The sequence below is a fragment of the Silene latifolia genome, chromosome 7, assembly GCF_048544455.1.
Source record: "Silene latifolia isolate original U9 population chromosome 7, ASM4854445v1, whole genome shotgun sequence".
Classification (NCBI taxonomy): Eukaryota; Viridiplantae; Streptophyta; class Magnoliopsida; order Caryophyllales; family Caryophyllaceae; genus Silene; species Silene latifolia.
The window spans coordinates 122,341,625-122,360,250 of NC_133532.1; the positions used below are offsets into that span (position 1 = coordinate 122,341,625).

The following is an 18,626-nucleotide window of genomic DNA, read 5'->3' on the forward strand; positions in this document are numbered from 1 at the left end:
GGGTCGAGTATGAAAGACACCTAACGATGCCAAAAATGCTTTTATCCATATCATTTCACTCGTGACGGCCCCCATTGCTCGATACTCAGCTTCCGCAGTCGATTTTGCTACTGTCATTTGCTTCTTTGCCCTCCACGAGATGGGTGACTGTCCTAGGGAGACAAAATAACCACTTAATGACCTTCTAGTCAACGGACAACTCGCATAATCCGAGTCACAATATCCACGAACATGTAAATCCGAATTCCTCTTGAATGATATGCCTTTACTCGGATTTCGCTTGATGTATCGAACCACCCTTAAAGTCGCGTCCCAATGTTCCTTGCGCGGTTCATTCACGAACTGTGACAACACATGGACTGCGTACACAAGATCCGGTCTCGTTATAGTCAAGTACACCAACCGTCCTACCAACCGACGATATTTCATTATGTCCTTTAAGACATCTCCGTTAGCCAAGGCCAAACTGTGTCGTTGCTGGATCGGTGTTGAAGCCGTCTTTGCTCCCTGCATACCCGACTCTTCAATGATGCTAATTGCATACTTTCGTTGGTTTAGAAACAGCCCAGTTGCTCCATGGGCTACTTCTATTCCTAAGAAATATTTTATTTGTCCCAAATCTTTAATACCAAAGCTCGTATCAAGAAAAGCTTTGAATTTTGCACATTCTTCTTTATGGCTACTGACCACGATCATGTCGTCTACGTAGACGAGAACTCCAATGAAAACTCCACCTTGGTTGTATGTGAACAAAGAGTAATCGGCTAATGACTGTATAAAACCATAATTCTTCATCGAAGTAGTTAATTTGGCAAACCAATTTCTGGACGCCTGTTTTAAACCATAGATCGACTTAAGCAATTTACATACCTTGTTCTCTCCCTTTCTTTCGAAACCTTGTGGAATTTTCATATATACTTCTTCGTCGAGATCGCCATGTAAAAAGGCATTGTTAACATCCAATTGTTCAATGAACCAACCTTTGATGACCGCCACTGCAAGCATACATCTGACACTAGTCATCTTTGCCACCGGCGCATAAGTTTCATGAAAATCGATTCCCTCAACTTGAGTAAATCCCTGCGCTACGAGTCTTGCCTTGTACCGTTCCACCGTCCCATCTGCTCGGTACTTGATCTTATATACCCATTTACATCCAATGGGTTTCTTTCCTCTAGGCAGTGGAACCAATTTCCAAGTTCCATTTTTTTCCAAAGCATCGATTTCCTTGCTCATTGCTTCTCGCCATCGTCCGTCCTTAGCAGCTTGGTGATAATATGTGGGTTCAATATTTCTGTCGATTGCTGCTAGGAAAGCTTTATGAGAGTGTGAGAAACAATTTGTTACAACATAATTTTCCAAGGGATAGCGCGTACCTGACCGGGAGGACTTAGCTTGGTCGTGGTGAGCATTTGAATTCGGGGTAATTACTCTTGTCGATTTGCAATAGTAGTCTTTCTTCCATGCCGGTTCGAATCTTTGTCTCGCTCCACGACCCATGTTTTCCTCAGTCATGCTTATACCCGTCATCTCCTCCATTGGTTCATTTTGTACCTCATGTCGTTCATTACGTATCACTCCCCCCAGTATCCATGCTTGGTTGTTCATCAACAACCTCATCCAATTCATTAATTTCATTTGTCTCATCCCCTGCTCTTTCATCGCCCTTTAACATATAGGGCACTTCCACGCAATCAATGAAACCATGTGTGGTATTGCTGGATTCTTGTTGTGATACTGACTCATTATTCGAAATAGCATAAGGAAAGACATGTTCATAGAAATGGACATCTCGCGAGACAAAAACTCGTTTTTCCTTTAAATCATACATTTTCCAACCTTTTTTACTATGTGGATACCCAATGAAAATACACCGTCTTCCCCGTTCCCCAAATTTGTCTCGTGGCTTCTCTTTATTGTGGGCGTAACACAAGCACCCGAGTACTTTTATATTGTCATATTTGGGTTTCTTTCGGTATATAATTTCATAGGGTGTTTTTCCGTCTAGTAAAGGTGTTGGCGTTCGATTTATCAAATAAGCTGCAGTTAAAATGCACTCTCCCCAAAAATCTAAGGGTAAACCCCCTTCAAAACGTAAAGCTCTTGCTTTCTCAAGAATGTGTCGGTGTTTTCTTTCAACTCTACCGTTTTGTTGGGGTGTGTCGACATTGCTAGTTCGAAAAAAAATTCCATTCTCTTCATAATAACGTTGCATAGGCCCAGATAACAATTCCGTACCATTATCACTTTGGATGATTTTAACGTGTTTTTCAAACTGAGTTTTCACCATTTGACAGAACATTTTTATCAAGTCCCCTGCCTCACTCTTATCTTTCATTAAGTAGACCCATACACCCCGGCTATGGTCATCGACTATAGTAAGAAAATAGTGTGCACGTGTCAAACTAGCAACCCGATATTTGCCCCATATATCACAATGAATAAGACCGAATAAAATATCACACGTTTTATGATTAAGCTTAAATGGAGTACGTGTTTGTTTTGCTCTATTACACGAATCGCAAACATCATCCGAATTCCAAATCAAATTGCTACCAATTAAATTAGTAAAACGAGAAAAAATACTCTTTGATGGATGTCCAAGTCTTTTATGCCATAATCGACTTTCTTTCGATACTGCTACATGATCCACCACCTCGGTTTTCTTCGACATGTAGTAATATACCCCTTGTCGATGCTCACCCCGTCCAATCTCCGTCCTCGTAATCCGGTCCTGTATTTCACAATGATCAGAAGAAAATGTTAGCAAACAATTGTTTTCATGTATTAATTGTCCCGACGGAAATTAAGTCACGTGTAAGCGAGGGCACATAAAGGACATCTTTCAAAACAAAGTGAGTATCCAGTCTGACTTCGCCATGTAGCGTCGCCTGTACTTCTCGTCCATCAGGTAAACTAACCGTCGAAGGTTCTTCGACCCAAGTTTTCGACAAATATTCTTGCTTTCCCGTCATATGATGCGATGCTCCGCTATCTATCAACCATTCGACATCTATAGTTAGTTTCATACCTTGTAATTTTTCGTTGCCATTCGGACTCGCATTCAACAAGGTTCGAAGTCTTTCGATTTCATCATCAGTGAACGGGATATTCTGTTTTGTCGACTCTCCTGCCTTCGTTCCTGAACTGCTTCCCACGGCATTGGCTTGGTAACCAGTTTGTCCTCGTCCTCCGTTTTTGACAGCACCGGCCCACAAATCATAATTATTGCCATCAAAAATAATTTGTGTAACATTCAAATTCGGATTGTCGGAAGGATGAACATAAAGCGGTGATGTTATGGGAATTGTCTTTGGACCACCCCCGTTTCCTTTCTTTTTGTCGTCACCTGTCATGGTGAATTGCTCGGATTTTTTTTTTTTTTTTTTTTTGTTGTTATTTTTGAAAGAATTTGATGTGTCTGGATCGTTTTAAGGCTCACGATACCATGAGAAAATATGAAGCAGGGAAGTAATAAGATGAATGTTTTATTCTACTTGCCATGAACATCGTTACAGGGATGCATATATACACCTACACCAAAGATATGATCCTATGAATATCTTACAATAAAAGGCAACTATATAATCTACTTTACTTATATTTACATATCACCAAATCAAAGAATATCATGTAAATCCCATAGTATATTCCATGATATTCTTATATTAACGCATCTGGACCGCACTTGCACATAAGAGAAAATTGTTAAGTTTTCCTCCATTTGAGTGAGTGTGACCCACCCATTTACATGATTTAACAAAAATAACATTAATTCTAGTTAATGTTGATCAAAAGGCCTAGTTAGATCCAGGGCGGCCAATGAGGTGTGCATTTCGGTTCGTTGAACCGGGGCCCAAAGGGGTTAAGGGCCTCATAATATGTATTTTCAGACTGCAAATTATAACAAGACAAGGATAGTGGCATAGCGGTTCAGTATGTTCGTTTGCATGGTTGAATGAACTGTGCGGGTTTGAACCTTGTTAAAGGCATTATTTGTATTAAATTTTCAGGGATTTCCTTATTATGTTTAAGTTCCAACATTCTCAAAATTAGTCTTGTTTAGAGTCGATCCCTCTACCAAAGGTTTAACAAAAATTGAATTTTATATAATTCGTACATTAGCCTACTATTAATACACTAATGACCATTTTAAAACGTGTAGAGTATGCATTTTTTAAATAAAATTACATAGAAAATAATATACAATAAATTGTTAATTATAAAAATATGCAATTGATAAAATTTAATGGTCAGTAAAAATAAAATAACATGTTTATTTTGTACGACCATATTATATAGGGCCTCTCAAGGAAATTTAGAACAGGGCCTCGAGATTTCATGGGCCGCCCCGGGTTAGATCTCAACATACATCAACTTTGGTTAAAGTGGAGTATTATCAATAAATTATCCAAGGTGCTAATTGACGTCAATAAATTACTAAATAACGTCGATAATATATAATGAATTTCCTAATTTACCTCTCATAACCCAAACATTTCAATCAAACTATCGACAAACAATTTAATAGACAAATCGAAACTAACAACTAATATTAAATACTGTAACAAACAATTGAAGAATATTAGATTTGATCCACAAATCGAAAAACGTTAAACCAATCGAAGAAAAACGAATCGTTTTTTTTAATCAAAACAATGAATTACTAAGTGAAACAACGTTGTTAAACTACTCGATGTAAAACGAATTGATTTGAGGGGGCCTTTTACGATTAAGTTCATAAATTAAGTTCTAGACATGATATTGAAGTAATTCCAAATGGAGGTGATGGCTTATTATCCTTTTACGATTCTAACACTAGGTCATACGCTCCAAACAGACAAAAAACGAGAGAGATATGGTTGTTTTATGAAATGCGACGGTGCATTTTCTTTCATCAATTTAGAATCATAACCAAAAAAATTTATCCAGATCAAAATCCATCTTCGTTTAACATGCTTTAATTTCGGCAACAAATTAAATCATAACTAAAAAAACCAATGAGAAGCAAGAAAAAGGGACTTCTAGTATGTTCATCAATAGAGCAATAATACCCAGGCCATAGTGCAAAACTAAATACCATAATAGGAATAAATATAATTGTTGGGTCTCAACCATTATCTTAAGGTTTTGGTTGAGATGGTTCAAATATCATGGTATGATTGGTATCAGAGCCAACGTGACCACGAGGTCACGGGTTCAAATCCTGACAGCCTCCAATAACTCACGAAGTGGAAATTCAGCACTTGGTATGAGGGGGTATGAGCACTAACCACTCTTCGAGCTCAATGGACACTCGAGTGAGGGGCATAATAGGAATAAATATAATTGTTGGGCCTCAACCATCACGTTAAGGTCGCTTTTCTGGCCCAAAAAAAGACCATGGGTCAATCCTGAGTATTTTCGGGTTGAGTTTAAGCCAAGCATTTGGCTCACACTTAGCCGGCGTGAAAAAAAAAAAAAAAAAAAAAAAAAAAAAAAAAGAATAATTATAAGTCGATCTCAATCAATCAAGTTGTACATAAACCATGTTTCTCCTTATTAAGAAATCAAGCTTATATTTCCACGACTCTTACAACAAGACTCTTCGTATTATGAGTCCTTCGGCAACAAATTATCGCCGTTGCATCTTTATTCTTATTCTTATTCTTATTTTTATTTAATTATTACAAAGCCTGAAGTGGACAATCTTTTGCGGATTGTTAGGTTTTGTGATATTTCCCTTGAGAATCGACGCACGAAATGTTCCAAAATTAAACTCTTTATATCTTGCAGGGTTTCCTTCATCGACTAACTCCTCCAAAGGCTTGACATTGACGTAAAATCCTGGGCCGAAGCTAGATGCAATAGAAAGCCTAGACTTCTCAGGGTTCAAGATCACTCTATGCTCTACACTTTCATACTTGTCATTGCTCCAAACCTACATTATTGATAATTGCATGTTTAGCCCACATTATAAGATCGAATAATAAGGGAGAGGATATGACTTGTATTGTAATGCCGTAAAAAAAAAAAAAAAAATAGCTCGATCATCCCCATTAATTAAATGTCACCTGTAAGTCTTCTGAGAGACCGTTTTTCACTACACTAATGAGATACAAGTCATATAGACAATAAATATACTAAAAACTAACTAAAAATAAAAATAATAATAACTCTTAATAGTAGAGCTGGCAAAAGTTGACCCGATCCGCTTGAAACCTAACCCAATACAACCCGAAAATTGGGTGAACCGAATTGACCCGACCCGATACCGACAGTAGCCTTATTTTTTCCAAACCGAACTAACCCGTGACCCGATATTTTCTCAACCCGATAATGAACTAGTTTAATAATGGTTTAAATTAGACCTGGCAAAAGCAACCTCACCCGAGATCCAAAGTGACCCGAATGTGACCCGAAAACCCGAATTGACCCGACCCGAACTTTCATAGACTCGTATTAACCCGGCTCGAAATGACCCGACCCGAAACTAGCCAACCCGAAAATGACCCGATAAAACATAACTTTAATTGGTCCCAAAAGACTTGAAATGGCTTTTTCCTTCTTAATCATTGACCCGAAAATGACCCGACCCGAAATTACCCGATCCGCTTGACCCGAAACAACCCGAACAACAAACCCGAAACAGACTCGTAAACCCAAAATGACCCGACCTGAACTAACCCAAATATTTTATAAACCCGAAATGACCCGACCCGAATTGGCCTGACCCCGACCCGTTGTCTCAATTTGTCAGGTCTAGTTTAAATAACACAAATTGACATTCATTAATTATTTGAACTCAAAACTACAATTAATACACATACCAATTATTTAAACATAAAATGACCCAACATAAAATGACCCAACATAAATTGACCCGCTAATGGCCTGATCCCACTTGCCACTCGTTAATGACCCGACCCGAAGATGACCCAACATAAACTGAACCGAAGCGAAGCGAACCCGACATAACCCGAACCCAATATGACCCAATTTGCTTTGACCCGACCCATAACAAACCCGAGTAACCCGATTGCCAAGCCACCTCTATCTCTTATAAAAGAGATCTCTCATTAATATTTAGTGAAAGAGGTCTCTCACCGTCTCTCTTTAAGAATATATGAAATGTCACATTTAAGTATCACAAGTTGAGTTAATTCATGGGAGTACATCACTATTTTCTTAATTCAAATTTTATTAGTACATACCGAGTACCTTTTTTTTTTTCTTTTTTTTTTTTCTTTTTTTGTTTCACGAAGAGCGCACATAGTCGCATTACAATTAAGGGGAGGAGATTCGAATCTGAGACCTATTGACCACAATACCTCCGTGGCTCCGTCTTAACCACTAGACAACAACATCTTCGGTATATACAAAGTACTTTGTGTGCACCGATATATACCAAGTACGTACCTTAAATTATTGAACTTATTTCCATACCTGAAGAGTGTCACCAATGTTGACAATAAAAGCCCCGGAGACGGCTTTGACGGAGATCCATTCGCCATCAGACTTTCGCCTCACTTGTAGACCGCCAACGTCGTCTTCACTAATGACGGTGAGACCTGCGGAATCTTTGTGTGCCCCGATACCAAGTACCAGATCAGGATTAGGGCATGCCATATAAAGACTGAGTCGCATAAACAATGCGGGATCCTTATAGAACTCTGTCAAACGATTTGCACGCACTCCAAGGCTTAGTTCTATCAACTCCAGAAGCTTATTAACCATTTTCGACATTTCCGTAGCATAATCTTGTGCCACATCCCTGATTACGCGGTATATTAGCCCACATCCGTATTTATAATGTATCTAACTATATCCAAATTCTTATTTAAATAAGACAAAAATAATATGTCTAGTTATTAGCAAAATATTTGTCTTTATCTATACAAGTAAGATGTATTTGACCTGATTTAATTTAAGAAGGATACGAGAGGCGTATTTGTTAAACGTATTATGAATACTACGTAGTATAGAACCTGTGAAATGCACAAAAATTAATAAAATACTATTATTTACATAGTATAAAGATGAGTTCTTTAAAGAATTCGGATTGGTTCTCCAAATCTTTTGTTGTGGGGTCCACTACAACATTTTTTTTTCTAACGTATCCCACCCACGTTCTATACACCATTTTATTCACTTAATCTAATACACATCAAAATCTGATAAATTCTAAGTATAATTTAATAGGTTTATCACATCTCCTTATACAATGATATGCTGAAAATATGTAGGATACAAAAAATTTGATTAAATCTGATGTGATGATGAAATACGTATGTGTATTATTTTTGCTACCTGATATTTTTACAAGTGTTTGTCAAATAGCTTATTTGGTCAAATAAGGTACCTAAAAAGAAATGTTAACTCATATAGCATTTGAGTGAAATCGGATAACTGAACTGACTTAATTCCCATTTTTTACCCCTTTATTCTATATTATATTAACTAATTTTCATATCCTTTTACGTCATTTTATCAAAATCGGCTAACTTTTCAGCTAGTTTGTCAAACACATTTTTATATAATCAATTACCTTATCAGCTTCTAGCTACCTTACCAGTTACCTTTTCAGGTTTCAGTTACCTTTTCAGTTTTCAACTACCTTTTCAAGTTTAGCTACCTTTTCAGGTAGTTTTGTCAAACAGAGCCTAATACCCTATTCTTTTGGATTTATTGTCGAAGTTATTTCAAACTATTTTACGTATCTAGCCAAAGACTCATCGTTATATAATTACAAGTCATTACTCCGTATATATTACTCCAGCATGAGCAACCAAACGTATGTATTATTGCAATTCACGTGAATTTTAATGTAGAAATTAAAATTACGTGCATTACAAATTAACACGTCAATTTAATTCATGTATAAACCAAACGAGGCCTAAAAATTCATACCGCAGTTGAGGTGGGTATTGCGGCCAACGATTACGAATTTGGAAAGAATTAAGATGATGAGGCAAAACAAGACCAAGAGCATCTTCATTCACGGCAAATTCAAACCCTTGTTTCCAATCCTTTACATGACCGGTATGCTCATCGTCCGAATACCCCATCGGGTTCATTCCACAATGATTAACCTTCCTCTTTTCGTCCTTCGACTGTCCGAAGAATTTCACTGCTGCGTTCTCAAGGTTTTTTACCGTCTCAAAGGGTACCCCGTGGTTAACAACTTGGAAAAATCCCCATTTCTCACACGCGCTCCCTATTTCCGCGACTAGGTTATCTATTTTTTGGTCGCGTACACTTACGGGTACGTGGTCAAGGTACGCAATTGGTGAAAGGTCGATTATCGGGATTGCATCGTCCTCGATTTTAGACAGTTTGGGTCGAGTTTCAATGGGATTGATGAAGTCTGTGTCAATTACTTCTCCCATTTTTTAAGTAATTCACTACTGCATGCAAGATTTTGGCCTAGATTTTAAAGAAGCGTGGAAGTAGTTTTATCGTCTCATGCATGCAAGGAATGAACAGTTGCTGTTGATCCTGTCCTTTGATTTTGGTCCTAGACGTGTCCCTAACGATCCAACAAGTGTTAGGTTAAGCAAATCTTGGGTGACATGTATCCCAAACCACACTACTTTGGCCACAGTAGTAGGCATGCTGCATGCATTGGATTTCTATGTCAAAACCTGATCCGACCAGAAAACCGACCCTAATTAATCCAACTCATAGATAACCTGAACCCAAAAGATACCCAAATCCGTTTATAGCTGGTTGACCGATTGGTCAAGACAATATATATATCTTTCTTAATTAAAATAGACAATGTAAAATAAGTATTGACTTATAAAATTTAAAAGAAAAATATGTATATATGTTACCACTTACGTCATCACCTCAATGTCCTCAAACCACATGCCATAATTGTGGATGGCGCTTGAGGAGAAAAAAGAACATAGATCGGATGTACTACCTCCAACTATTTTGTTTTTTGAGCATATATGTATTTTTTTTGAGCTTATTAGCTCAAACTTTATTTGTTTTCGAGCATATGTGTATTTTTTTGAGCATATTAAAGTTTATAAGTTAGATTTTAATATTTTTTCCGTCAAAACTAAAATTTAACTAAACTTATATGTAATGTTTTTGAGTTTTATTGTAATTTTTTAGAGTTTAATGTTTAAGTGAATAAACTCAGAAACTTCATAGTGAAACTCAAAAACTTTAAAACAAAGCTCAAAAACTTTATTATAATGCTCAAAAACTATAGAATTGGAGGTAGTACATCAGATGTATAATCCTCTTATTGGCGCTTGAAATCTCTCCAACCTCGATTTTTACCTCTCGCCCTTCATCTCCACCACAGTCCTTGTCATCTCGCTCTGACCGTGCTATTTCCTCTCTTAGTTCCTCTAAGGGCTTCTCCCTCGGCCTTGCTTATACTACCACCCTTAGCCCTGAACCTTCCCCCATTTCTTCTCTGGAACTTGTCTCTGTTGGCTTTGGCGAGTTCCAACCCAACCCCGTATATCTTGTTGGAATTGATGGCTGTAAAGCCACTTGGTTTTTCCAAGTTTCCATTTCTTTGTCCCACATCGGTGGGTGAAGGATTGTTTGGTCAGTTTATATTAACTAGTGTCCTCCAATAGTTAATTGTGTGGACCAAGGAGGCTTTTGTTGGGAGTATTGGGCCAGTGGGTTTGGGTCCAAACACACACACGCCAGCCCGGCCCGGTTTGGGCTCGGGCTTGGGTTTGGGTAGAGCACCTGCAGTGCGGGCCAAAGGCCCCTTTTTTACCTTTTTGCTCTTGTGTGTTAATGGGCTTGTTTTTGTGTTAACAGTCAGTCAACATGACTGTTAGTGGGAGAGAGTCTTACTCCCACTTTCTCGGTTTGTTGCCTGCGGTTTAGGAACACGTTTTTGTTCCTCTACCTGATCTTCTTTCCTATAAATGAGAGCAACAGGAACACATTGCAGAATACACAAAAACAATCACTCTCCTCTCTTCTTTCTCCTCTTCTCTTCTTATATTATTTCTGGGCAAAGACAATTATTTTTCGTTCCAAGTCTCACAGTTCCGAGTGGGCGGGATCGCGTGGGACCGTAGTGTTAACCTTGGGGAACTACCCAGGCACTAGCCGATCGCCACCACGGTCGTCACGAGAAATAGTTTTCAAGGCAAAGTGGGTTCTACCACTCGTACTACTTACGGGTTCTAATTTCGATCGCTTCTAGTTCGTCCTGTATTTCTATTCTCCTTCATTTCGCATCTTTCGAATAACAATTTGAAAACTATTTGTTCTTTGCAACATGTACATTATCTCGAAAATCGTACCTAATATGTCGAAACTTGAGTCGTTGGATGGTCACAATTATAAGCGTTGGTCCCAGAAATTGTTGATGTATTTTGAGCAGTTAGAAATTGATTATGTTTTGTTTAATGACCCGCCTAAGCCTATCACCCCTACTGATGTTGAGACGACCCCTCCTGCTACTAAAGATGTTAAGTCCAATGAAGAGGATATTGCAAATTTGTGAAGGACAACAAAACTGCTAGGTGTCACATTTTGAATAATATAACAAACACCCTATTCGACTTATTTGCTATGAATAAGTCGGCTAAGTTTATTTGGGAGGCTTTAGAAACTAAGTATGGGGCTGATGACGCGGGGAAAAAGAAATATGTTGTGGGAAAATGGTTGGGATTTCAAATGGCTGACGGGAAACCTATCATGGATCAAGTCCATGTCTATGAAAACTAATGTGCTGATGTTGTGAATGAGGGCATGAAACTTGATGATATCTTTGTAGCTAATGTTCTGCTAGAGAAATTCCCTCCCTTCTGGTCTGATTACCGAAACCAACTTAAGCACAAAAAGAAAGACATGTCCCTTAAGGAACTTATCGGACATATGAGGACTGAGGAGGCTAATCGCCTTAAAGACCTTCTTGCTAGTCAATCTGTGGATCGTTCTCCCGTTGTTGCATTAAAAGCTAATCTGGTTGAGTCTGGTGGTCCGTCTTATGCTGAGAAATATAAGGGTAAGGGTAAGGCCAAGGTTCACTACAAAAAGAATTAAAACAGGCGACTGATTTTGGCGACTGAAATCAGTCGCCAAAATCAATTTGGCGACTGAATTCAGTCGCCAAAAGTCAGTCGCGGACCTTAGTCGCCTTTTCTAGCTTTGGCGACTAAAGTCGGTCGCCAAATTTGGCGACTGCCAAATCAGTCGCCAAATGCCAAAAATGGCGACTGATAGGGTAGTCGCCAAATTGGCGACTGATTAAAGTAGTCGACTTTTTTGGGTGACGTAGCCAATTTGGCGACTGATTTGTGATTTGGCGACTGCTATTCAGTCGCCAAATTGGCGACTTCCTTGAATCAGTCGCCAATTTGGCGACTGACGTGCAGTCTCCAAATCACAAATCAGTCGCCAAAGCTACTGTAAGTTTTGGTGGTTTTTTTCGTTTTCATTGCTAGCCAAATATTTACAACCTGCATACAAATCGATGTTCCACAACACCATACATCCCAAATTTCAACACACACAACACCATACATTTCAACCCAACACCTCCCAATTTCTCAAACTTCATTTCATATATTGAAAATGAAAGTTTTACAAGCTAAGCTATTCTAAATGTTCAAGTCTAAAGTGTTCAAGTTTTACAAGCTTACATGCTAAAATCATCTTACTTGGAAGCCAACACCGGCTCCACTCCCCCCATATGGACCATGCGGATCATTTGGATCGTAGTTGGGTCCAGGTCCGGGGTTACAACCTTGCCACCAAGTCTCAAACATTGCCATTCTTTCCTTCATTTGGCGCAATTCTTCATCACGTTTGGCATCACGTTCATCACGCTCTCTTATTTGACTTTGAAGTTGACTAATAATTCCCGGTTGATACGTGTTCTTTGGGAATTGTTGAAGTCGATCTCCTACGCGTTTTCTCATAGAAAGCCGGTGTTGAACTTCCGGTACCATACACGTGCCCTTTCTTGAAGCCATCCACCAACTTATACCATATGTCATTATCCTGAGTTTCTGGATTGGCGGCTTTTTCTTGTTCAAATGCTTCCTACAATATTAAACAAATGGTTGTAAGTTAATATGGTAACCACCTTATATACGACATTTTAAAAGAGAATAAATTAACAAAAATTAAGTGTTACGGAAACTTACATATAATTGCTTGTCTTTTGGCTTAGTCCAAGTTCTAACCCCTTTGTGGTCAACCCTGAATGCGTGTCCGAAACAGCGCTTCTGTACCGTCAATCGGGCCGTGACTTCTTCTTTCCTCTCTGAATGAAAAATAAAACATACATGTTAGAAAATCAACAAAAAATCTAACATAAAATAAACATGTTGCATTGAAAACAAAAAAAAAGTGTGAAGTAATAGACAAACTTACCCCCAACATACGATTCCAGAACGATCGTGAACCCGCGTAATGAGTAGGCTCGTTCACGGCGTCTTCCTTTCCTCCTCTTTTGTTGAGGGATGCTTGCTTAGACTTCTTCCTAAAAGCTTCGCTTTTGGTATGCTTTATTAAGCCTTCATACTTGTCACCCCGCAATTACACATATGAAATCATAACTAATAAGTTACTGATATTATTTATAATATAAGAGAGTATATACTAATTAATACAAATAACAAAACAAGTTAATTAAATACCTTTCATGTGGTCTGGTTCCTTTGGGCGCCTAACTACCTTCCAAATCACGTCCCGATATCGTCGAGTACCGACGTCATTGTACCTGATACGGACATTCTGTTCTTGAGACGGTGACCAAGCAAATGCTTGCTACAAAAAAAAAGCGACAAAAAAAGAAGCAACAGCTACCGCGTACGGTGGTGCCTAGCAGCGCGGTGACAACCCTGAAAAGAGAAAAGAAAAACAAAAATAACAAGGTTATTCTACCTCAATTCATCAATAACATGAATTATCAAACTAAATTTATCAAAATCAAGTCCTAAAGAAGGTTCTACTTAGCTAATAGATAATTTCTCTTAATACAAAAGACGGTTCCACTTAGCTATTTCCATTAATGCAAAAGACGGTTTCACTTAGCTTAATATTAATAATAATAAGGCGGTTTAATTAGTAATAATAATAATAATAATAATAATAATAATAATAATAATAACAATAATAATAATAATACTAATAATAATAATAATACTAATACTAATAATAATAACAATAATAATAATAATACTAATACTAATAATAATACTAATACTAATACTAATAATAATACTAATACTAATACTAATAATAATAATAATGAGACGGACCACCGCCACCCTTCCCCCACCGCCACCCACGGACCACCGCCACCCTTCCCCCACCGCCACCCACGGCCGACCAAACCCCCACCCATAACCCTAAACCTAAACACAAACCCCCTTAATCATTCCCTTTTAATTCAAACACAAATTAAACTAAATCTAACTACAAATTAATCTAACATACTAACTACAAATAAATCTAACAAACTAACCACAAATTAATCAAACTAACTACAAATTAATCTAACAAATTAAACTAATTAAACTGAAATTAAACAAAAAAAACTAACCTAATTAAAGAGAGTGATGGAGGCAATGAGAACGGTGGTCACGGTGGTGGAAGTGGTGGAAGTGGTGGTGTGGTTGTGTGGTTGTTGTCGTCGTCTGCTTTGTTTACTACCGCCTTTCCTCTCTTCTTTTTTTTTTTTTTTTGTTTCGAAAGAGTAAAGCAGGAGAGAGGAGTTCCGTTTTTCTATAAAAAAATTTGGCGACTGAAAAGCCATTTGGCGACTGAAATTCAGTCGCCAATTTGGCGACTACTTTTAAATCAGTCGCCAAATTTGATTATCGGTCGCCAAATTAGATTCCCCTTTTTAAAAAAAAGCGTAAATTGGCGATCAATTCGAAATCGCTAATTTGTTAATCAGTCGCCAATTTGGCGACTACCAATTTCAGTCGCCAAATTTCGGTCGCCTGTTTTAGTTTTTCTTGTAGTGGTTGGTCAGGGTAAGAACCAGGGTCCTGCTAAGAAAAATGGTCCAGGGAAGCATACCAAACCGGTTCCTAAGATTCAGAAAGCTGCTAAGGGTCCTATTGTCTGCTATGTTTGTAGAAAAGCTGGTCACAAAGCCTACCAATGCTCTGAGAAGAAATCTGCGAGGCCAATGTTGTTTGGATCGATGATGTTATTGCACCGTGGTTGTGGAAGCTAATCTGGTGGGTAATGTTGCTGAATGGGTCTTGGATACTGGAGCTTCGAGACACCTCTGTGCTGATAGGGGGTTATTTGCTGAGTTCGAGTAAGTTGCTGATGGAGAATGCGTCTACATATGGGTAACTCTTCATCTGCAAAGATCACATGCAAAGGCAAGATCTTTCTCAAACTCACCTCGGGGAAAACACTTGCTCTCAGTAATGTTTTATTTGTACCCTCATTGCGTCGAGACCTTGTGTCTGGTGACTTGTTAAACAAAGCTGGTTTGAAACTTATTTTTGAGGCTGACAAGGTGGTAATGTCGCGTAATGGAGAATTTCTGGGCAAGGGTTATCTTTCTGGGGGTCTTTTTGTATTGAACACTGATTCTGCTATTAATAATATTGCATCTTCTTCTGCTTATATCGCTGAGTCTATTGATGTTTGGCATGGTAGGTTAGGTCATGTGAATGTGGATTACATTAAAAAACTTAGAACTATGAGTTTAATTCCGAGTTTGACGAGTCAATAATTCTCTAAATGTGCTAGCTGTGTTGAGGCTAAGTTTACAAAGAAGCCTAGTAAACATGTGACTATTAGGAACACGAGTCTTCTTGAGTTAATCCACACCGACCTGGCTGACTTTAAAAATGTTGCAAGTAGAGGTGGCAAGAATTATTATGTTACGTTTATAGATGACTGTTCTAGATACACTCGTGTTCATCTGCTTAAGACTAAAGATGAAGCAGAACAATCCTTTATAAACTTAAAGAATGAAGTTGAGAACCAACTTGACAGAAAAATTAAAAGGGTAAGGTCTGATTGAGGAGGCGAGTATAAGTCTAATTATCTAACCGATTTCTGTGCTGCAAACGGTTTAATACATGAGACCAGTCCACCTTACTTACCCCAGTCTAATGGTGTAGCTGAACGTAAAAATAGAACCTTAAAAGAAATGATGAATGCTATGCTTTTAAGTTCTGGCCTATCTGACGATATGTGGGGAGAAGCAATTCTTTCAGCTTGTCACATTCTTAACCGTGTACCTCATAAGAAAATTGACAAGACACCCTACGAGATTTGGAAGGGCTATCCTCCTAACCTGAGCTTCCTTAGGGTATGGGAGTGTTTGGCTAAAGTGGGTTTACCTGATTTTAGGAGACCTACCGTTGGACCTAAGACCTATGATTGTGTGTTTATAGGTTATGCTCAAAATAGCTGCGCTTATAGATTTATGTCTTTGAGTGACCGTTCTATATCTGAGGCTAGAGATGCTGTATTTTTTTAGCATGTTTTTCCTTTTCAGAAAACTGTTGTACCACCTCCTAGTTTATCTGTTGCATCTTCTGATTTGTCTTCACATTCTAGTGCTAGCACTTCTATTGATGTTTCTGTTGAACCTAGAAGAAGTAAAAGACCTAGATGCCCAAAGAACTTTGGTGATGATTATGATACAACTATGTTGTCTGAACTTGGATACACTGTTTGTGCTAGTGATGAGTTTGTTTCAGCTTTTTTAATAGAAGATGACCCAAAAACCTATAGTGAGGCAATGAAATCCATTGATGCTAATTTTTGGAAAGATGCTATTAAAAGTGAACTTGATTCTATTGTGTCAAATCAGACTTGGGAGTTGACTGATTTACCAAAAGGTAGTAAACTCACTACAAGTAAATGGATCTTTAAAAATAAAATGAGACCTGACAGTACAATAATAGAGAGGTTCAAAGCTAAACTTGTAGTTAGAGGCTTTACACAAAAGAAGGGTATTGATTATTTTGATACTTACTCTCCCGTGTCCAAAATTTCGACTATTAGGACTCTTGTCGCCTTAGCTGCTATTCATAACCTTGTTATACATCAGATGGATGTTAAAACTGCTTTTTTGAATGGTGAACTAAGGGAAGAGATCTATATGTCTCAACCTGAAGGGTTTGTGATTGAGGGTCAAGAGAGTAAAGTGTGTAAACTGAACAAGTCACTTTATGGACTGAAACAAGCACCTAAACAGTGGTATGAGAAATTTAACAACACTTTGATAAGTAATGGCTATGCGATTAACAATTCTGATTCATGTGTTTATTCAAAATTGATGGGATCTGATTGTGTAATTATATGCCTATATGTTTGACATGTTAATACTTGGTAATAATTTGGAGGTGATAATTAGAACCAAAGAATTTTTGTCATCACAATTTGAGATGAAAGACTTAGGAGAAGCTGATGTTATCCTAGGAGTTAAGGTCATCCGAAACCCCAATGGAATCTGTCAAAGTCAATCTCATTATGTTGAAAAAGTGTTGAGGAAGTTTAACTCCTGTGATGATGTGCCTGCTAGAACACCCTGTGATCCTAGTGTACCATTGTGTAAAAACTTGGGCAAGAGTGTTTCCCAAGAAGAGTATGCTAAAATCCTAGGTAGTGTGATGTTTTTAATGAACTGTACTCGACTAGATATTGCTTATGCAGTTAGTAGACTGAGTCGTTATACACATAACCCTAGTAATGAACACTGGAATGCTCTTCGTCGTTTACTAAAATACCTAAAAGGAACAGTTGACTTATGTTTGCATTATGGTAAATTTCCTGCTGTGTTAGAGGGATATTGTGATGCGAATCAAGGTTGCAGTAACGATGAGATCTGTTCTACTAGTGGTTATGTCTTTACCATGGGTGGAGGTGCTATATCGTGGAAGTCCTCAAAACAGACTTGTATCGCACGCTCTACCATTGGAATCTGAGTTCATAGCTCTTGAGTTGGCAGGACAAGAGGCTGAATGGTTGAGAAACCTTTTAGCTGATATACCAGTCGTATGGGGCGGACGGCTAACACCGGTCTCCCTACACTGTGACTCGCAGGCTGCTATTGGTGTTGCAAAGAATAGTGTCTACAATTAAAAAAAGAGACACATTCGAATAAGGCACGCTGCAGTTAGACAACTCCAAGACAATGGATGGATTGCTTTGGACTATGTGAAGTCCGAAAACAATCTTGCTGATCTCTTTACTAAAGGGCTGGCTAGGAGACTAGTCGTTGATACGTCGAGGGGAATGGGGCTTAAGTCCTTAGGTCAAGAGTGAGACTTGACTAGGTCTAAAGCTTCTATTCCTATGGCGTTGTATGATTCATAGCCTTTATGGTGGTGCTTTTGAGACGCACTTGATGGATAATACACCAGGTTGGACTTAGGTCCTTAATGACTCATGTGAAAAGTGCTATTGAGAAGCACTTGAGTCACCTACGTAGGTGTAACGATCATTAGACTATGAGAAGTCTTCTGAACACATCTATTAGTACCGAGGTAAACGCATAGCTCTAAAAGAGCGCGTTGCACTTTCGCGGAACGATCTTAATCAAGGTATGATATGTGTTGTGGGGGTATCGACCAAGCTCACCTAGGAATTCAAATCGCAAGATATTCTCTCGTTGTAAGTAAGTTGTTTCCTCATTGCACTAAAGTGTCAATTCAAATCGAAAG

The 18,626-nt window shown here is 38.3% G+C and overlaps 1 protein-coding gene across 1 annotated transcript; it reads right to left on the reverse strand.

The window, feature by feature from the left end:
* Positions 1-5,659: 5,659 nt before the first annotated feature.
* LOC141590676 (protein LATERAL BRANCHING OXIDOREDUCTASE 1-like) lies at positions 5,660-9,368 on the reverse strand. The gene is made up of 3 exons (XM_074411245.1): positions 8,890-9,368; positions 7,426-7,753; positions 5,660-5,920 (listed from the first exon to the last, which is right to left on the reverse strand). Exons 1-3 carry the CDS (start codon positions 9,366-9,368, stop codon positions 5,660-5,662), a joined length of 1,068 nt encoding a protein of 355 aa, XP_074267346.1.
* Between the last annotated feature and the right edge of the window lie 9,258 nt (positions 9,369-18,626).